The sequence below is a fragment of the Lepidothrix coronata genome, unplaced genomic scaffold (genome assembly GCF_001604755.1).
Source record: "Lepidothrix coronata isolate B3197 unplaced genomic scaffold, Lepidothrix_coronata-1.0 Scaffold43, whole genome shotgun sequence".
NCBI lineage: Eukaryota > Metazoa > Chordata > Aves > Passeriformes > Pipridae > Lepidothrix > Lepidothrix coronata.
In genome coordinates, this window is record NW_016690223.1 from 2,488,028 (window position 1) to 2,510,308 (window position 22,281).

Here is a 22,281-nt window from a genome sequence, read left to right on the forward strand (position 1 = left end):
TGAGAGTGTTGAGTACTCCAAAGCAGGATGCAGTGTCAGGACAGAGACATTCAGAAGATGTCCATCAAGTAGGAGGACCCCAGAGTCCATGTCCTCTCTCCTGCAAATCTTGCTCTGAAAGATTTTGCCAGTTCTTATTCAGGAAATCTAGGTGAAATTTTCTGTCTGCCACCCAAAAGGAAAATTTTGGCCAAGGTTATAGGGTATGTGCAGAGGTCAAGGACAATACAGAGATTACCAAGGGGAGTGCTGAAGAGAAAAAAACCATTCAGAGCCATAATAAAGCTTTCTCTTCCCTCAGCTTCCCTTAAGGACAGCAAGGAGTTTGCTGAAAATTTTGGGACATGCCAGTTGTTGTCAACCCCTGCCCTTTCTGTTTTAATGGCATGTCCATACTGTGCTGTAGTACCTTTCAAGAGGTAAAGGTAAAACCATATTGCTGCCATGAGGGGAAATTTCAATGAGAAAGAAAAGAAATTAGGAAGATTTTTCTAAAGACTGGTTTGGAAGAGGTATGGGATTATGTTCAAGAACTGAGTTTCATGGGGCTAAAATTTTGCCTAGGTCCCTGTGCTTACTGTTTCGCATCACTCTTCCAGGGCCTACATTTAGCTGATTAAAAAAACAAAGGTTGAAGCTGAAATAGAACATAGTTTATGTGAATCTGTGTTTATGACAGGAACCTATGACCTCCAGACTCTGCAGTCAAATTTACTAGAGATCAGAAGTAAAGAATTTTGATAATCTTTCTGTCCTGGAAATGCCCTAGATACTGTTCAGAGTTTTCAAATTATGTGTGGATTGCAAGGTCTTTTGAGAAGGCATTACATTTGGGAAAAAACTAGCTGTCATTATGGTAGAAATAGTCACATACATTAATAGCATGGAAAGACAGTTTTTACTGCAAAGAGCTTGCAGTCCAAACAGTGCAAACTAAATACCCTAATTCTTGTACATCAGTAAGCAGGATGATGATTCAGCTGACACTCTCCTTTGAGGGCATGCATTTCAGACAGATGGCCATTTTGTGGAAAGAAGATTTTGACCTTGCACTAATTTCTCTGTAGCTATCAGTTGTCCAAAAGACCCACATAGAAATTACATTCTTGATAAGTTGCTTGATATTTATGAAGTTTTTTGAGTTAGCATGCTGATCTAAGTTTTACTAGAAGAAAAACAGAAGACAGCTGGCTGTCAGGGCTTCTGTGCTTCACAAGTCCCATAACAGGTTAAGCAAAGTTTTCATCTCTGGTAATATAATGAGGCCAACTTGTTTGTTCTATCTAGTGATCCTGTTTACCGTAAATTGGTTTCCAAAGGAGGCCAGAATCTCCTTTCTTTTCTTTCTCTTTTTTCCTTGCCTGATCACAACAATCGTATTTGTCTTACTAAAAAATATTCACTGTTTAACTTATAAGCAAGTTATAAGACATTTCCGAAATGTATCCCAATGATATGTATTTGTATTTGTGTAGCTACTGCTCCTTCTATCCATGTGTGGGACGCAATGAACAAACAGACACTGTCAGTGCTGCGGTGCTACCATTCAAAGGGCGTTTGCTCAGTCAGTTTCAGTGCCACTGGCAAACTGCTACTGTCCGTGGGGCTGGATCCTGAGCATACCATTACCATTTGGAAGTGGCAGGAAGGTAGGAAAGCGATTGTTTTTGTGGAATGTGTTTATAGTTTCAGAGATATGTTGGCTTGAGTCAAGAGTAATTGTAACATTAAAATATCAGAAGATCAAAAATTATTACAATAAATGCTGTGCACTATGCTCTGTTCAACAAGAGCTAAATAAATGTATTTACCTATTCTAGTAACTGCTAAATGTATATCCTTTGAAATTACTGTGTAAAGATCAAGATAGTTCACTGATTTCCAGCCCAAATAATTAAAGAAAAATGTGGTTTTCATTATTTTTTATTATCATTATTATTTCACTCTTCTCTGTTCTTATTCTTCTCCAAAGTCTGATTACTGACTAGGTTGTTATAAAATTATTCCCCAAAATTGCAAATTGCAGAAATGTGGTGCCAGTGCAGCTCCTCTATGCATCTTAAGTGTCTTAAGTGTCTTAAACTATACTACATGTTTTCAAATCGGCTTTGATCTGTGTTCAGGATTCAGGCTAAAGCGATTTGGTGAGCTGCTTTCTCATCTTCTTTCTGTCTGACAAAGCCATGCCCAGATTATGAATTTGATTCTCTGGTCTTAGGGGTTTACTTCTCTCTTTAAGGATTTCTGTTGATCGACTAGTAACTCTCAGAAGTTTAAAGATCAGCTATCAAGTTAATAGAAAATGATCTTTCACAGCTTGTCTAGTGACATCTAATGATGCTTTAGAGATGGACACAATGTCAGGTGTATGTTTATACAATCTTAGGTAAGATGAAGCATTCACTGCCTTTTCAGTCAGAACATGCCTGTGCTCATTCTTAAGAGTTGATACAGATTTAAAATGGCAGCTAAGGATCCTGATTGAGGAATCTTCATATGGGTTAAAATGATTTTAACATTTTTTAATTGGAAATGTGTATTTTTCTCAGCTAGTTCAAAATGTTCATTTTCTTTCTGTCAGGTGCCAAAATTGCCAGCCGAGCTGGACATAACCAGCGTATATTTGTAGCAGAATTCAGACCAGATTCAGATACCCAGTTTGTTTCTGTGGGAGTAAAACATGTGAGGTTCTGGACACTGGCTGGAAGAGCTCTTCTCAGTAAAAAAGGGCTGCTGAGCTCCATAGAAGATGCCCGCATGCAGACGATGCTATCTGTAGCTTTTGGAGCGGTATGTACTTCAACAAACTACTTGAAAATGCATACAAACAAAAATGTTTTTATCCTTCTGCCTTTATTCGGTTTAGTGAGACTTTTCTAACCTGCTAATGAGTATGTCAGTTGTTTTATTAAACTCATTTTAGCATTTCTTAATACTTGCCTGCTAATTAGGACTAATACCAGCTTTCTTTAGAACAGAAAAGAAAAGAAGATTATGGATTTGTATTTTTTCAAGAGAAACAAATATAGGTGCTTTGGACTGGTAATACACTGCTTGGTATTTAATCCAGGTAAAACAAAACTGAGTTTAGACTGCAGGAACCAAACAGTAGAAATGAGGCTAATTTTATGCCCAGCCAGAGGTGATTCTATTATAATCTGTATGTGTTGCTGCTCATGGGTGATCAGAGAGCTGCGTTGCCCTGGGGCATTCGTTAACGTCTGTGACTGTTAGACACTGTTAGACAACCACAGTAGGGTTTTGTTTTGCTTTGGGCTGTTCTTGACATGTGCAGGCCTTGTTGCTTAAGTTCCATGGCACTGCTGTTTCAGGAGTTGCTCTGTATGAGCAGCACTCATCTCTTCAGCTGGGTAGAAAGCCACAGATTTCTTTTGGGAAGTGGTACTTCACATTCCTTGTGTGCATTACTGTCCTGTCTGGTGATCTGCCTGTTTGGTCCAGACTGAATTTACGCCATCAGTTGTGCTTTTTGAAACTGTAACTGGCCTGTGGTTTCATTTTTTCATAATGCTGTCTCTTTTCCAGAGGGGTGTCTGTCTGATTTAAAAGAGAGTCTTACAAAGAAACAAGATATTTTTCAAATAATAACTGTTACTGATGCACAGCTCGGGCTGTAAAGGGTTTGGAAAACCTCTGTAAACTTTCTTATAGAGAGGCAGATTCTTAGGGTGAGAATCAGGCTGTATGCTAAATGGCCTGGGGTTTGGTATGACGTCGTTTGAGGATGCAGAATTTGCAGGGGTTTTGTGAAATGCTGTGCAAACTGAATAAAGCCAAATCCAGTGTGTTCTCTGTATTTCATGTAGGGAGCAGTTCTGGGAGTGCTCTTGGTTGGGTCTCAGAAGGAGCTAGTTCACATGTCCCTAAACAGAAGCTGGAAATGGCCTAAAAGATATGCTGTGAGGACAGAGTATCTGCTCTCAAGTTCATTTCCAATCCTCTTTTACTTTATTAGATACACACACACACACACTCTCCTTTAAAAAAAGGATGTAGAACATCAACCCACTTCAGTTAAGGAAAGTGTTCATGCCACATCTGTACATGCATAATGATACTCTGTAACACTACATATGATGCTGAATTTGAGGATTGTTCATATAAGTTACTAAAACAGTTTTGCTCAATAACGGGTTCCTCTTGGTTTTAAGTGTATCCTAATAAATTGCAATTCAAATTATTTTTGTTACCTTTCAAGAACAGGAAGCAGAAGTAAAGAAGAACAGGCAGATTTTAGTTTTAAGTTAAACTCTTCTTCTAAAACTAATGGATACTGTAATCCAGTGAGTATATTCACCTAACCACAAAAATTACTGCAAGCGTAATGTACATAGCAAGAGGATGAAAATTGCCTGTTTGTGTGAAATGTCAATACTTACTGTGATTTTCTACTGTTTTACTATACGTTGCACACTTGATAGGCTGAAAGTACAGATAACCACACGGCTGAAGCTCTAAGTCATTGCATTTCTTCTTGCAGTGCTGAACCTGTTAGCTACAAGAAAGCATGCTTCAGACTTCAAGAAGGAATGTAGTACCTCACTGTTTTGTGATTCTTATTGCTCCTTCTACAGTTTCCTCTTCTACAGCAGCAAATAAAAGCAATTTAGCCTTAATGGAAATGGTGATGATCTTTATTTCTGAATGTTTTTCTTCCTGCCTTACTCAGAATCAGATGATGAGTTTATTTTTCCCCTTTTCAGAATAACTTGACATTTACAGGTACTATCAGTGGAGATGTTTGTGTTTGGAAAGATCATGTGTTGATACGAATTGTGGCCAAAGCTCACAACGGACCTGTTTTCACAATGTACACCACATTAAGAGATGGTTTGATTGTTACAGGAGGCAAAGAAAGGCCGTGAGTCTTCCTTCCTCTTTTTTTTTCTGCATGCACATGTACTCTTTGAAAATGGTTTGGATTCATCCCATCTAACAGTAGGCAGCTGAGACATCAGAGCTAGAAGAGTAGTCCCTTTCGGATCCCTGACCAGGTATTAGGAAAAAGAGTAGCCAAAGTGCAGGTAACCCCACATGAGCTCCAACTACCTATTTTTTCCCATTGATTATAAGAGAAAGCTTAGGGTTGCTAGGATCCTGTAAAACTCCAGCCCCTGACAAGGGTGCCATGCTTAATTACCTAAAGCCAAGGGGCATGAATCAGAATCTAAATGCTGTACAAGAAGTTCTTCATCATTTTAACTGCTAGATAACAGTCATTTTTCTGAAGCATATGTGAAGCTTCTTCAGGCCTTTATGCTGCCTTTACACTATTTTGTTTAAAAATAATAGACAAGTGTAAAATAAATTATGTGAATGGATTATTAGTAATATTGCATTGTCAATTATACTGCATTACATCAGTCAGGTGATGTTTTTCCTAGTACAAATACACAATTATCAAAGAGATAATACAGTTCTACTTCCTTAAGCTGAAAAAGACTGAACTATTATAAGCAAAAGCAGCCTTGAAATCACCTTATATTACTAAATGGTTCAGCAGTATTTATCAGAGGATTATTTATGAGAGAAGGCAAAACATTTAGTTTGAAATTTAGAACCATCAAATGGTTAGAATTGAAAGGGACCTTAAATATTCTCTAACTCCAACCCCCATTTAATTTAAGCACTAAGAAGTTAACTAGTCCTTGAAGGTTACTTTTTTTTCTGAAGAGGTACTGAGGTTGTTAACTCCAGTAATTTACACAATTCTGATTAAATAAATGAGTGATAAATTTTATAGCATGATGAACAACTTCTTTCAAAGGAAAGACATGCTTAGTTATGATGGCAGAGGCAAGCTGTCTTCTCTCAAATCTACGGTGCAACAAGATCATTTTTTTCTGCGACTGTAAACAAATTATCTCCTCAAGCATTTTAATTCTTTTTAGTGCCTTGCTAATGATAAAAGAAAAAATGCTTCAGCTGTAATATGGTCCATCTGATGAAACGATAGTGCCCCATTTTGCAGAATGCAGGCCGCTTACTATCTTTTCAGACACAGGTGAAATCTTACTTATTCCTTTGTTTGAAATACTTTCTTCTAGTATTTGTAAATATTGTTGTAAATTTATTTAGAGGATGTTCTCTCTACTGCTTAGCTTCAGAGACTCCTAATTTTTAGTATTTAAGCTGAAAGAAATAGTAATGAAAACCAGTAAGAATCAACAGTTCATCTCTTGTGGGAAAATGAAGTATTGACAGAAGGCAAAAAGATTCTCATTTAGGAAGATTGCATGCTTGCTTCTGCCTAGGCTTTCTTAGTTGCAGTTCACCCGCCTGTTTTGATAAAATCCTTTTGCTGAGTATGATGACCAATCATATGTCAGAACAGTGCTAGTGAGAAGTAAAGAATATTCTATTGTAAGGAATATGAATTTATAATTCATTAGAGTTCTTTTAACAATAGTAGTACAAACTCAGTATTTCTAATTAAACTTTCTGAAATTCTTTTTCAAGGTTCATTCAGTAATCAAAGTTGTAACACAGGCAGCCAATATTGTGGAACATTGTATTTTGTGTTTGTTACGGGAGATTTTTCTTCTCTGTGAAGACACATAAGACATGTTCTAGCTCAACTGGAAGTGCCAGATTTATAACTGATTCAGTAAACATTATCTCCTTTTCAGAAACTTTTTTATTTGAATGTGTTCTTTACTGAAATACCAGGTTTTTTGCAAGTGGGTGGGAAATACTTGGTGTTTTCATAATTAATACTTATTAGTTGGGTGTTTTTTCTGCTGTATCTTTGTCTTTTATTTCACAGCAGTGAAAATAGTGAAATTTTCACAAAAGCAAAAATCTTTTGTCATTTATTTCACAGAAGTAAAATACATATCTTTCCTGCTTTCCTCAATTATATATTGATAATCTCTGCCTGTCTTATTATTGGGATGGCAGTTTGTTCACACACTTAACTGTTCTTATAACTACACAAATTCCCTCAGGGCTGCTCATTCAGCACCCATCTTTCAACTTGTTCTGCAAAGTAGTACAGTAAGAACATGGAATCAGTATGTCTTGCTTAGCTAGGAGGCTCAACATATTAACATCAGCAGTTCAGTAAAAACAAATTAAAAATGCCTCATTTGCAATATATTACATTAAATAACATAGTTCTTTCATATATTAATTGTCTTTTTTGTGCCATCCATTATACTTATGATTGTTCCTGATGTCTTCACAGTTCAAAGGAAGGCGGAGCAGTTAAGCTATGGGATCAAGAGCTAAAAAGATGTCGTGCCTTCAGACTAGAGACAGGACAAATGACAGACTGTGTTCGCTCTGTTTGTAGAGGCAAGGTAAAGAAAGCCTCCTGTCTGTAAAATAAAGCTTATAATTTGTAGGTTGTTCTGTAAATATCAGATAAATGACTTCTGCTTTCTTTTATAATTACTATTTGAAATTAAAGGTTAAGTTAGAAGGTGTCTACAATGGATATTGCAGCAGAACATCTACTTCATTAGATGTCAGTCTTACTTAGGATAATATTCATATATATTTTTATTAAAGACTAATTAATTATTTCTTTTCTATTTTCACACTTCGGATATCAAATATCAAGTATCATTACAAGCAATAACTCAACTAGCATTATGATTTCTATACAGCTTTGTACTTCAATAAATCAGAGGAGTTTAAAAAATAAAATAACTTTGATTATTTAACAACTCAATTTAAGCAAACTTTCTTGACAGAACTATAGCTCTAGATTATATCTTTATTACTGTTCATCATGAGTGGTTAATATATTACATCAGAGATAATTCCTTCACTGTTGTTCAAGGGGAAAATTCTCGTTGGGACAAGAAATGCTGAAATAATTGAAGTTGGAGAGAAAAATGCTGCATGTAACATTCTAATTAATGGTCATATGGATGGACCAATCTGGGGCCTAGCCACGCATCCATCCAGAGATTTTTTCCTTTCTGCTGCAGAAGATGGCACAGTAAGACTCTGGGATATTGTTGAAAAGGTAGGTAGTTGTTTAGTAGTGTTGCAGACTTGAAACTTGGTTTTTAATGTATTCTGAGAATAATCCATCTGATACTGTTATCATGTTAACAAACTATTAGTGTAAGGTGCTTTTAAAATATGGACAAATAATAACAGTTACTATTTTGGGATTTTTATTTCTTTACAGAAGATGCTAAACAAAGTCAGCTTAGGACATGCAGCTCGTACTGTTTGTTACAGCCCAGAAGGTGATATGGTAGCTATTGGCATGAAAAATGGAGAATTTATTATCTTGCTTGTGACCTCTCTAAAAATTTGGGGGAAAAAAAGAGACAGAAGATCAGCAATTCAAGATATCAGGTCAGAAAATATAATCCCTTTGCCTGTTGCAGTATGCTAGAAATCTCTAATATTTTGAGTTTTAAAAGTACTGTTTTGTGTTCTGAGGAGCATTGCAATGATATTTCAGAGAGCTGGAATCAATGAGAGAATTGTGGAGTTTTTGTGATTACTCTGATACCAGGAATAAAAAGGAAGGAGGAGGTACATGAAGATAAGAGAGAGCGATCGGTCAAAAAGACTGATGGAATGGGCACCAGTGATGGGTGGTGTTCCTCGGTGGCTGGCATTGGGGCTGTTGTTGTTTTACATCTTTGTTGGCAGTGTGGACAGTAGTGTTGAGTGCACCCTCAGCACTTTTGCCAATGACACCGAGCTAGCACGCTTGAGGTAAGAGATGATGTGCAGGAGGTAAATTGAGATCAGAAACTTAGAGATGAAGAATGGATTGTGAGAGATAATGGAAATGCCTGTCAGTTTGCTCTTTGTTGTGTCTGTTAGAAAGAATTTAGAAGTCAAATTTGCCTATTTCTTGAGTGGAGGACAAGAAGTTTCTTCTCTGAGATAAACTGGTCATGATCAGCTAAGGAAAGCTTTTGGAGAGCTAAGTGAGATGAGAGAGAAATATGAGCAAACAGGGACCTTGCAGGAGTTAGGGGGTGGTTGGAATCAGAAAGCTGTCTGAAGGTACGTTTCAGAGAGAACAGAAATAAACTAACACAGAAGGGGCTGTGAGGAATTTTTTCAACTCAGGAAGCTACTGAAGACTAGAAAGGAAAACCGGAGGAAAAAACCCACTGTGTGAAGACAGAAGGTCTGATTTCACATCTTTTCAGTACATTTCATATAGAAGCTATGGCTTTTCTTCATTTACACCATTTAATTTTTCTAGCTCATAACCTTGTAAGTTTAGTATCTGAGAGTCAAAGTCATCAGGGGCATGTCACAAGTTGTTGGACCATTGAGATGGTCATGATATCAGGTAATGAACAGAAGTATTCAAGAGATGTTCCCAGTTCACTTATATGTGTCATCTGTACCAAAATTATTACCACCTTTGACTGGATATGTGTTCCCTGAAAATTTAATTTAAAAAGTTATTGTGCTTAGCAGACTAAATACTCTGCCTCTCTCTGGTTCTGGATAGCAGATACTTGAAATGCAAATGTACCTGTGCTCCTCAAATGTTAGAATCTGCTGTAAGTGCCAACCTGTGTTTATCTGTTCAGGTTTAGCCCAGATTCTCGATACTTAGCAGTCGGTTCCAGTGAGAATGCAGTGGATTTTTATGATCTGACTCTGGGTCCCACACTAAATCGAATCAGCTATTGCAAAGATATCCCAAGTTTTGTGATCCAGATGGACTTCTCTGCCGATAGCTCTTATCTCCAGGTATCAATCATTAATTGTTCAAGATACTGAATTAAAAACATACAATAGGTGTTCTGCTGGTGTTCTCCTTTGACTACTTCTAAATTTTGTAACTAAATGTTGGTAATATGTTGCTGTCACTAGACTGTTACTTTGTTGTAGTGATAAGTGGATGCCTTAAATTTTGAACAGTATTCCTGGAGATTAAATACAAGAAATAAGCATAGAAATGAGAAACAGGATTCAAAATCACTGTACCTCTCTGCTTTATTATCTCTGATGCTGATGGACCATCTTAAAAGAGGAAAGAGTACAGTCTGTCATTATGCAGGCCCAAGTAGGGCCCTGGACTCTGACCATTACACTCTGCCCAGGGTAATGCCAACAATGGCATTACAAATCATTTTAGTGGTAGCCTTTGTGGAGCGTCACCAAAATCATGGTGTTGCAACTCCCAACCGTAGGAGGGCTCAAGAAAATTCTTAAAATCAAAATAAATTCTGTATAGTTTGCTTTCTATATTTTACTCACATCTGAGAGGAAAAGTAAGCTTCTCTCATCATCAAATCAACATTTACAGGCTGAGAGGAATGCTTTTGCATCAGTTTTAAAGATAGGAATTTATTTTGCCTTATTTGAGTGTACACACACACTAGCACACAATATATAGAGAGAATTAATATGTGCAGAATGTGAGATGTTTCAATTGTTTTTTATTAATTAGAGATTTTAATGTTAAGATATCTTATGCTTTCTCACTGTTGCTTTTTGCGTGTATGGATTTTTGAGAATTTTCAATTCATTGACCAAGTTTTCTTAATAGCTAAGTTACTTTATGGAGTAAGAGATAACTGTCAAGAAAATGCTTTTCAAAGCCCTTTAGATTTATACTTTCATATTTTGAAACAAGTTAATCTATTCTAAATTCTCTGTGGTCATCTCAAAGGTCTCTACAGGGTCTTACAAAAGGCAAGTGTATGAAGTGCCTTCAGGAAAACAGCTTGTGGACCAAGCTGTGATTGACAGAATAACATGGGCTACTTGGACAAGGTAAATGATTCACATATTTGCACCTGTTAAAACACTTGAGAAACACCTACTGTTTCAAAGCGTATTTCATCCCTTCATTCAGTCACATATTTTCTTTTAACACACCCATCTGCTCTGGCAACAGATCAGCAGTACAGCAGAAGGCAGTGCACAGCAGATTCCCTCATCAGACGTGAGCTGTGTGACAGTGAGGATGTCCGATAAAAACTGATCTCTCACAAAGTGCCTTTCTACTCTCTGGCTATCTCTAGCTCCTTCAGTGCAACTCTTGCAACCTCAGTAGTTTTTTCATTGCACTGTGCAAATTATCTGGAATACTGCACTATTTGCTTCAAAATAGTGATGAGAGTACATATCAAAACCAGAGACAGTACATATCAAAATCAGAGACAATACACAGCTGGGATAATTCAAGTTTATTTATAGTATGAGACTAATTGTAACTGTACAACAAAGTTGCTATTAACATTTGCAAATTAAAAGGCATGCAAAAGTACTTTTAAATGCATTAAAATTATTATATTTCTTTCAAGATATCACATGAAGAATGATACCATATTTTATTTTTAATTAAAATTTAAATAATTTGTTTTCTATTTATGCAAATCTGATTTTTTTGTGCCTCATTTCAGTCTCCTTTGCCTGCTTTCAGTAATTGTCCTCTAATTATCACCCTCAGACAAAAATTGAGAATAAATACCTGAAAGTTTTCCACATATGAACCACTTTAAACAATAATAATCCTGACTTTGCTGCAAGACATAACTAAAACTGTAAGCATTTAAAGGACTCTGAAAGACTCATTTTCTAGATTTCTGTTTTTATTTTGGGTAATAAGTTTTTGTCACCTCTTTGATACGAAAACAAGAAACTGGTATTTTCTGACCCAATTCAGTGTGTCTGATGTAAATCATGGCTTTTTGAATGTAGTGTACTGTGCTCTGAATTGAGGGGAAAGAATCACAGAAAAATTCCCAAATCATTCACCTATTAACAAATGCTTGTTTCTGTGCATTCTTGGAAGTATGCATATACATGGTAGGCAGAGCTGAATAAAAGCCTTTTTATAAGGCTTTGCAAAGGCAATTTTCTGAAATCTTAAAATGATTAAATCTTCAGTGGACTCGGAGAAAATTTCAATTGATATAAAAGAGTTACAGAATCAACAGAGCATAATTATAATGAGAATATACATTTTTTTATTTTCCAAAATCTGAAACTTATTCATCTAATGCTTTTGCTATGACGTTCTATTTCTATTGTCCTTTCTTTATTCTTTTTTTCCTTTTTTTTTTTTGTTGTAAATGCCTCACTGGACAATATTAGTACTATTGATTTCACTTCTGCTTCTTAGTGTTGCCATGGGCTACAACATTTAGGGAATTATATCACTGAATCAGTTTCAGAAGCAATTATAGAATGATACAAAAATTAATTACAGAATAAAACTTATAGAAGTCATGTATGTGTGAGAATAAAATGTCAAAATTTCATTTTTATGGAACTGGTTACAATATGCGAGCAGCTTTCTATTTTGTTACTCTCTTGTTTTTGCTGTGGTTTTCAAAAGAATCTCTTTGCTGTTCTGTTTCAGTGTTCTAGGGGATGAAGTAATTGGAATCTGGTCCAGGCATGCTGAAAAAGCTGATGTAAACTGTGCTTGCGTCTCTCACTCGGGAATCAATCTTGTAACAGGCGATGATTTTGGCATGGTCAAACTGTTTGACTTTCCATGTCCTGAAAAATTTGTAAGAGCTTGTTTTTGCATGTTTACAGCAACAAGTACTGTTGATATTATGGTCTTGTCTTGTTTCTGTAGAAGACATATGATTGAAATATTTTCTTCTCTAAATTTGTAGCTTTTTAATATAACTTTAGCTCCATAGTCTTGTAAGCATGTTTCACCTCAGAGTTTTCCTACCATTTTGAGCAAGAGCTCTTGATATAACCTCTTGTATATGCTGATATTGTCTGCTAGCCTGCATTAGCATAGTGCCTTCATACTGAAAATCTCAAAGCCTTTAGTAGTTTCCTCATCTTTGATCCTTTTGACAGATGAGGAAGACAGCTGGTGATTTTAGTCCCATCTGTGTATCTCCATGGATGAAGGGTTTACGTATTTTTTACTAACACTGTCAGTTTGTTTCACTGTTTTTATAATTTTAATTTTTAGTGTTCTTTTAATTTGCTTTCACTGTTAATTTTCAAGGTTTGAGACTGCACAGTGTAAACTGCTCACACAATTACAATTAATTTTTTTTTTCAGTGTTAAGAATTTTACACAAAACGTACAAGTTAATCATTTGACAAGATATATTTCATGGTATTGTGTCAGCTTGATCATTGTTCCCAATTTGCAAGCGCTCTCTCATTTGGTGACAGCTCACTCTGCACTGCAGCTCAGTGGTAGTTCTCCTTCAGGAGATCTTTCACATTCGATAACCTATATAACTTCTGAATGATATAAATATGTGATTCAATAGAAAGGTAGATTAAAAACGTGCATGCCTTGTTTGATTCAGGAGGGCACAGAATATTTAAACTGTCTCATTCTGTTGTTATTTGGGGTTTTTTTCAGGCAAAACACAAACGATTTTTAGGTCACTCTGCCCACTTAACTAATATTCGATTTACAAGTGGAGATAGATACGTGGTCAGTGCTGGAGGGGACGACTGCAGGTATGTATCCTTTCCATTACTGTCCAAAAGTACACAGCAGTAGAGATGGACAGTCCATAACAATGTAAAGTTCGAGTTCAGCCTTCAACTTTTTATCCATGTGCTTGCTTTCCTGTTGGTGCATAAAGAGAAGGATATTTGTGACAAAATAAATAGCCCAAATGTTAATGCGAACAGTTAAGATTTAATAAGTTAAAACATTAACATCTATATTCAGAGCATCATACTTTTAACTGAAATTTTTCTTTTGGCTGTGTAAGCCATTTCTTTTAACAACATTGTAGTCTGCCGTATTTCATATTTAATATCTGCTTGAAAACACAGCTTATTTGTTTGGAAATGTGTGCATATGCCTCACTGAGAGAGACATGGAGACCTGCAAGAGGACACTGCATGAAGTACCAGGCATGAAATACCCAGGATTGCGGTGTGACGTTCTACTGTGCCCTGCATGTGTAAGAAATGGTGCTGCCCCAAGACACAGAGCACTCTGTCTCTGAAAGACAGGTACCTAGAGTCTGCCAGAAGGATGGACTGTCACAGATATGCTGAGGCTGCTAGATTTGCTTCAGTATCAGATAAGCTGGGTTTGTATTCCACTCACTGCCAGATGTTGAAAATGGAATATGTGGATAAACGGAAAAAGTGAATTGTTAATCAATGTACAGTATCACAGCAAGTTCCCGGGGTTTTAATCAAGCGATGCTATTTCTGACCTAGTGCTGTACATTGATCTATTTTCAGCATGAATGTTTTTCCTTTAAGTTTTGAGGTCTAAATAGCATAGATAAAAAGAGTATTCCATATTTTATTACTGAAAGAGACAATATATTAACTCTCAAATAAATAGTATTTTAATAAATGTTTAATTATTATAATGGAAATTATATTTCTATGGCTGGTCAAAAGGAAACATCATCTGGTGAAGCAGAAAATAACAGAGCTGATTCCTTAGGACTGAAATATTTCTGTATTTAGAGGCCTGGGTCACAGTCATGTCTGGTGAAAGCCGTTGGATATGCATGATCTTCATGGCTAATTTAGTGTTTTTGTTGCACTTAAACATTAAATTAGTTCTGTGAGCAAAAATAGATTTGCTCACTTTGCGAGTGCCTTTCCCACTACCCAAAAGTCTAACTCCAATTTTTGCCTTGTGAATAAAAGTATTCTCAGTGGAAGAGAGATTATTGCTGTATTACTTGACTGGGCTGTTAGCCTCCATGCTGGAAATGAGGACTAGGGTGAGGATTTTGTAGTCTTCTTAAATCAATAAAGCTTTGGATGTCACCAGTGGCAAAAATAGAATTTCATAGCAATATGAATTCATTTTATTTTCTCAGCATCATAAGGGAGATTCAGAGAGAATATAAACTTCCCAAGCATTATATTTTGTACATTTGATCTTTTTAACAGAGTTAGGACTATCTGGGAGAGGTCTCTACTCAGATTTCTCTTCTGATTGTAAAAAATGTCCAATCATATGCTTCTTTAAATGGACCTGCTGTCATCTCTAGCATTTATTCTATCCTGTAACATAACTGAGACTCTTGAGTTGGAAAAACATTTCAGTGATAAAAAAAACCTGAACAAAGCTATGTTTTGGGTACAAGTGAGGAAGATTTCATCAGCTGTTTGTCGAAATCATGTCACAAAGATGCATTACAGACAGTTAATTTTCATGCAACATAGCAGGGAACAAAGTCACTAATTATCAGCACTGCTCTCATCATGGCATTCTGCTGTGAACATAAAGCTCTCTTTCTCTCTGTAAGCCAGCATTGCTTTGGCTGTGGCACTTGTTTAGGTCTGTCGGTAGGCTTTGGTATTATTCATCTCTTGCATTTTTTTGTGCCAGATACAAGTAAAAAAGAAACAAACCTCATCTCTTCTTCTGAGCATCTTGTGTGCATGGTGGTTACAGAGGGAATGGGAGGGCTTGCAGGTAGAAAAGAAGGAGAAAAGTTACTGAGCCAAACCTCTGTGCTCTCCTACGTTCAAAAAGGCTTGTTATGTTCTACAAAGTTAGTCACCCGACTGTCTTAGGTAATATATTTTATATATCAAGCTATAACAAATATTTATTTTAAAGAAGTTTATGAACTAAACAGTTATCAGGTTTCTCAGCATGATGGTTCTTAGCAAAGTCTTGCCAGTCATGCAGCTGCTATTCTACAGGAGCAAACACTGTGTGGATTTGGTCATGAGCGTACAGGGAGATCTTGCTGGTAACATTTTTTACTTTAGGGGAATTACATATGAGAATTGAGATTAGACCTAATCTATCTCATAACCTTGTTTCCTGCCTGCCTGTTTTATATGAAAATTAGTCTCTGGCATTTAAATCTTATCTATACCAGAGAAATAGGTTGCAGTGTGCTATTCTATGGCTGTGATTCTATCGCTTATTAAACGTGTCTCTGCAGGACTTCTTGACTTGAAGTAAGATTTATCCTGCCTCTATTTTAAAGTTGCCTTGGATCATGATGGATGACTGTTAAGAGCTCCCTCATAGTCTGTCCTACTCAGACTGCCAGATCAAAGTCCGTATTTTTCTGTCTCTGAGTTTTCCCCTCAAAATCCTACACTTAATGAGCTCTTCCACAGGCCTTCACCCAAAGAAGGAGGTATGTGGATCAAGAAGGTTTGTTTCTCAGATCCCTGTCACTGGTCCTCTTCTCCTCCCTCCCCCTACCCTCTTCATTAATGCTGTGCCTCTCCACTGATAATTTGTCCATTGGTGCTTTTGCCCTGAAGAATCCCCAAGGCCACACCAGAGGTGAAAGACAAGCAAGAATTGGGTGGGCGAATTGCAGCAGGGCTGCCCTGGGAGCTGCAAGGCTGATGGGCTGAACCTCCAGATCTTGTGCTTCTCCACTCTCTTCCAAACCTCATCACTACTGTAAAGGGCTGGGATGGGAGCTGGAAGCTGAGGAACTCTTAAAAAACTTAACTGCCAGCATTGTTCCTCCTATTGCAGCCCATATTGGTAGCTAGTATTTTCCCTGGCAAAACCACTCAGTGGTTTGCCAGGTAAATAGAGATCAGCCAGCTGGGAACGATCACAAATATTGAGGAGAGGAGTGAGCAGAGCCTCAGCTGCAGTTTTCTTCCTGAGGACAATTTGGAGCATATTTTGTAGGTGCTGAAGAGAAGAGCTGGCTGTAAGCATGATCAAAGTTGGCAGCTTTGTGGGGTTTTTTTTGGTCTTCTTGTCTGTGATGGTGCTTTGCTACTGTGCCTCATTTGCTGTTTACATTAAATGCTACTGTAGTAACTTGCTCGTTGTTGCCACCTATGCTTGAAGCGTGTGTATGTGGGAACAGACTGTCTGTTCCAACAGGCAGTGGGAGCTCAAGGCTGGCTGTTCCACATAAAAGGCAGAGGATGACAGAACCCTGAAGGATAGGTCAGGGAAGAAGCTGGAATGTGGAGGGAGTAGTGACAAACTTTAATTTGGAAGCATCAGAGAGAACTGTGGGCAGGAGGGCTCTGCCTGAAGCTGAAGAAAACCTCTTCTGTGGTTATACAACATCAGGGAAGGGGAGGCGAAAGTTCTTTTATAATTTAATCACTCATAGTGGATAATTTTGTCCTGTAGCTTGTTTTTTTGGTTAGCAGCAAACATACATCTTTGGGATCTTTAGTCATCAATATTGTTAGTAATAAAAGAAATTAACTAGAAAACTGATTCAATAAAAATAAAATGGCATTTCACTTAAAAAAATAAATGTGCCCTTGAAAGCTGTAAGTGTGCTTAAAAAAAAGGGAAAGAGGAAAATCCAGCTCCTACGAGCAAGCAAAATTAAACACGTTTAGAACTGAAAGTTGCCATAGTGCAGGAACTGAGGAATATAGTTGAAAATTAGGTCAGAGAGAGCAAATTAGCCAAATATGTCAAATCATTTAGACTTGAAATCCTAATTTTTTTTTTTATTCTCAAGGAGGCAGTTGTCATATATGACTTTCTGATTTTGCTAGGGAAAGCAAGAGATGGTGTAAGGAAAGGATTTCAGAAAATTAAGCCTATTTTATCACTTGTTGACAGCTGAAGGAAAGCACATATTCAGAGGAACTTCTGACTTTGCTCTATATCAGTGTTTCAGTGTTAGCAAGATTCATTGCAGCATAACTGAACTTCATGCAAGTCCAGGTTAATGCTGACCCACCATCAGAAAGCAGGCACATTGCAGATGGGTTGTCTCCTCAGTCTAGAAACTAGACTGAAATAAAGGACTTCAATACCAAGAGCAGGACTTTGAGAGCATTCAGGAGTGGCTTAGTTTAAAACCATGACCCACTTCTTTCAGCTGCTGCCTAAACCACTCCAACCCCCCTGTTTGCCAAGACACACAGTGCCCTTCAGCAAGCCCTGAGCACCTGCCTGTGCAGCATCTCACCTGCTCTCTGGGTTGCACCAACAGTGCTCAAGTCTCCACATGCACATGGGGGTGACTCCAAAGCTGGGCACTGGAGTCCCGTGTTGGACTTGCTGTGCCTGCTGTAGTGGTGTGACAAGCAAAGGATCTCGGATTCAAATGCAGTGCTTTAAATGGAGTGCACGGTGACATGTTCCCTATCTCATTGTCATGTGACAAGCCTTAATCCTTTAAGATTTTTCTGTTTTAAATTCTGTTAGCATAAGCTATAGACAGATGTTGTCTTGTCAGTGTTTTGGACACAGTGGAGCATCCTGTAGACTCTACAGAAAGGGAAGTAAGATTGCAAGTCACAAAATAAATTGCCACATCAGTGATGTAAATATCCCATTGTATTGCATTTGTATGTTTTTTTTGTTCTCACTGTTATTTTATGCTTCCTTGCAATCTGCTCTTTTGTCCTAAATTTTTAGCACCATTTGATTTTTGCTCATGTGGATAGATCCATGTGCTTGCCAAAGCCTGCTGTCATTCTTTATACAAATCACTGTGGTGTGGTTAGACCAAGCCCATTTCTTTCACTATCCTCAGCTTCGCTCTTTAATTAACTTTGACTTCAGATTTGAACTCTGCATATCCCATTTTAGAGAAAAAAAATAGTTTTAGGTGTATAATATGAATAAAAGCCACAATAGGTTTCCTTGCCAAAATAATTTGTAACTAAGAAGTACTAGGTGGGTTTTGTCCAGTCTACTTGACGCTAGATGCTTGCCATGCCTTTCTCAGTTTACTAACAGCAAACCTGTCATAACCTTGATACCTTCACCTGTTTTGTTTTGGGTTTGTTTTTGTTTGTTTGTTTTTGTTTGTTTGTTTGTTTGTTATTTATTGACTGTGAAACCAGCAATCCAACTCATTCAGTACTTCTTTGGAAAGAAAGAGGATAAAAAGGAAATCATGGAACATGTGTTCTCTTCCCCACCCCCAGTTTAAAACAACAACAAAAAGTGTAAGCACAGTCACAACAGGCAATTCTTATAATTTCCATGATACTTATAATTTCTACTTCTTTTTGGAATTATGGAACATAAGGTGGAGGAAACAGTAACAGGAAACCAGAAATTGTTTGAGATGGAGAAAAGGCAAATGAAAGGAAAGCAGAGGAAGGAGCACTCATAAATAAGGAAAGGCAAGACCAAAGAATTGATATGGCTGGTGGTGGGTGGCAAACATCTTGTTTCAAATGGAAAGTATTCAGTGTCTCCTTGGAAGTGCAAGGACTGGAGAGCAGCAGACAGCTCAAGGAAAGGCTGCAGGCAATTTTGTTTGCTCTGTTTTTGGGATGATGCAGCCACTCGCATTCGTTGCTCTCTCCACTCCCATTCCTGTGGGACACCTGTTAAGTGCTGAGGTTCAGCAGCTAATGCAGATCCCCCACAGTGGCAGTGGATGCATGTTGGAACAAAGAAAGTACTTATAAAGATAAAAGTGCTCTGTACTGAGAGCTCAGGCAAAAGAGTTTAAGGATGTATTTTAAAATGCTACTCATCTTTCACCTAAACCAAACACTGATTGTTTTAATAGGCCTCTTCTGAAATATGTTCTTTAAACAAAAATTATTAAACCAAAGAAATATTATACAGAAAACTCTTCATAACCAAGCTGTATCAATTACTGCCTCTCTTATTTCTTTCCCACTGAAACTTTATTCACCAGTTCTTGGTTCTGTTCCCAGGCATTCACAACATTTAAGAGGACAGACATCAAAGCCATGGGCTCTATTACGTTTAGCTCAAGATGTGACAGAGAGAGGTAACTGCAGAGGGCAATTCAGATCATATATGAGCTCAATTTTCCTTTGGTGATTCCTTGCCATGGGCCTCCATATACAAAGTCAGGTGAATGTAATGTAGGCCTACAAATATATCTGAGCAGAATAAGTCAGTAGAGTTCTTCTGGACCTTTACCCGTAGCAACTCTTTGTAAGAAACACAAAACCTGTGCGTGAATAGCTGAGTTTGGGATGTGAAAGGCAGGATATTCTATACTTGGTATTTTTGGATTTCTCTTCCATAAGCCAAAATATGAGTTTCCTGAGTTTCTGTTGCTGTTCGTGAGATAACTCCAAGACCCTACAAAGTGATAGACATATCTATCTTGCTCAGTTTGGGCACAGATGTCATGTGAGAGCTTATTGAAAAACAACAAACAAAAAAACCCACAAAACAAAAAACAAACAAAACAAACAAAACCCCACAAAAAAACCTCAAACAAAACAAAACCAACAAACTTCAAATGTCTTTTGTGTTTAAAGATGTCCTCCCAATTATTGTCATGGTTGTTCCAGTGATGTAAAGATGTGTGTGATTCACATCATTCTACACTTGTAAAAGAATGGGGGAAAACACAGGGCTTAAGGAAAAAAAAATGTAGATTATTGAAACAGGCATTGCATTGGCGGTTCTGAAGAAGGGCTATAATAGGGGGGTATTTTAGTTTCAGTCTTCTGCAGGATTAAAAGCCTTTAAAGAAAACAAAAAAAAACCTTTTCGTATAATATTCTCCAATTATTCATCCATTAGCTTTGGCTATTATTACTCTTCTTTCTTCTCACAGAAGCCCTTATCCCAACCCCCCCCCAGCTGCCAAATAGATATTTTTCCCAATGGAGTGGCTGAGAGAGGTCGGCTTTTACCACAGCTTTGCTTTTACTCGGGTGCTTTGCAATACAAAGCCAATACCAAGCATTATGTTGCTGAAAATTAATTTTCTATTAACTTAGTTGCAAATTCTTGCAACTGGGGAGGAGGGGGGGATCTTTCCATGCAGTTGAGCTGGAAGTGGTACTGCTGTAATGCCACTTTTCAACCGCCAGTTGCACCCAGGACATGCTCTACAGTGTATTCTTTGGGAATCCAGTAAATACCCTTTCTAAGGAAACACCAAGCATGAACACAGGCACAAATTGCATGAAATAAAAATGGTTTCCTGTACTTTTGTGAAATGTTGGTGCTGTTGGGTAGTACTTTACACATTTCTGGTCTGTTTTTCCTTTACTTGCTACTGCGTACCATGGTGTTGTGGTTTCGGGTGCGAAATAGCTCGTTTGTTTGTTTGTTTTAAGATGTGTCCGGTAATTATAAGCTTTCTTTCTCCTTTTTAGTTCAGTTACGGGTATACAGCATAGTATATTAAGCAATGGAAAAGCTGCATTACTGATTTGTGAAGAAAGTAAAGGCATTTTTAATGTAAAATTTCACATTAGAATATGCTCAAGACCACAATGGTAACTTGAAATAATGTAAAAAACTAACTGAATGCATTAGAACAGTTCCCTTAAAAAAAAAAAAAAAACCAACAAAAACCAACAAAACACTTTCAGCTTTGTGGCTTGATTTTAATTCACTATTTTTTAGCAGAGAAAAAGCAGCAGCTCCTTTTCTCACACTGAACACTGTGCAGTAGGTTATAACCCAGCACAGATGAAGGGCAGCCATGGAGGTGGTTCTGGTCTTCTGCTGCCCTTACAAATTATTGTCTCCTCATCTCACACAGAAAACAGCTTCATGGTGGCAGCTATTTCTGCAAGGGACAGCTCATGAAGGCATTGGGAAATGCTGTAAAAAAATTATTTTCTTTGCAGTCTTTCATCTGGAAATCCATTCCAATGCCCCCTGCAACACCAGACCACATCCTCTCCTCCTCCACTCCCCTGTCAGGTCACCTTAAGAAAGTATTTTACTGTAGGTCTTTAAGCTTAAAATCCAGTTGTCTGTTCAGATTTGTTGTTTCATTATGGAGTGTGTCAGATAATCCCTCTTGCTTTAACAAAAAAAAAAAAAAAAGTATTTTAAACTAGTCCAAAGGTCTGGTCATGTATTACTGTGATAAGGATCATGGGTTTAACTGTACTCCATTTTGGTTTCCACCATGAACATCTAATTCCTGTAACAATATTGTATGTTTATTTAAAGTATATATATATATATATATACACATATATATAAATTAAATGTCAGATTTTTGCATTAATTAAGATTTTTTTAAATTTGAATATGAACTTTGAGTACTTTATTTAAAAAAAATATTTAAAAAATACTTTCCTGGAGTGTTAAGTTTCAGAATTCAAGACTATATTTGTCAAATTTAAGTTTAAAATATGTAGCTAACATTGTTTTCTGATACTGAATGTAAATATTTGTAAAAAGAAATTCTTTTGTATATTTTTGTGCAAATGTAGTTCCCCAAAAGATAAAAAAGATTTAATAAAAAAGTGCATTTATGTTACTGCTCAGCATTTTTCATCATTTTAATACCACTTAAACATATATGGGCATGTGTGTGGATTATTTTTTTGCCATAAGGCACAGGAACTTTCTTGAAGGAGAAAATTACAGAATGGGCCCGGTAGGAAAAAAGGATTCTTCAAAAGGAGGTTCAGAGAGGTATCTTCTTTCTTCCTGGTATAAATGGAGACATCTGAGAGCAT

At 37.1% G+C, this 22,281-nt stretch overlaps 1 protein-coding gene across 1 annotated transcript in view; it reads left to right on the forward strand.

Annotated features, from left to right (window-relative positions):
* The window catches only part of EML5 (echinoderm microtubule associated protein like 5), a 115,672-nt gene extending 93,586 nt beyond the window's left edge, over nucleotides 1-22,086 (forward strand). Inside the window, 11 exon segments of the mRNA XM_017813864.1 lie at nucleotides 1,476-1,649; nucleotides 2,582-2,790; nucleotides 4,725-4,882; nucleotides 7,208-7,322; nucleotides 7,808-7,996; nucleotides 8,165-8,337; nucleotides 9,546-9,708; nucleotides 10,634-10,737; nucleotides 12,332-12,485; nucleotides 13,316-13,416; nucleotides 13,741-22,086. Coding sequence (XP_017669353.1) covers nucleotides 1,476-1,649; nucleotides 2,582-2,790; nucleotides 4,725-4,882; nucleotides 7,208-7,322; nucleotides 7,808-7,996; nucleotides 8,165-8,337; nucleotides 9,546-9,708; nucleotides 10,634-10,737; nucleotides 12,332-12,485; nucleotides 13,316-13,416; nucleotides 13,741-13,777 — 1,577 coding nt within the window. The 3' untranslated portion in view covers nucleotides 13,778-22,086.
* Nucleotides 22,087-22,281: the final 195 nt, after the last annotated feature.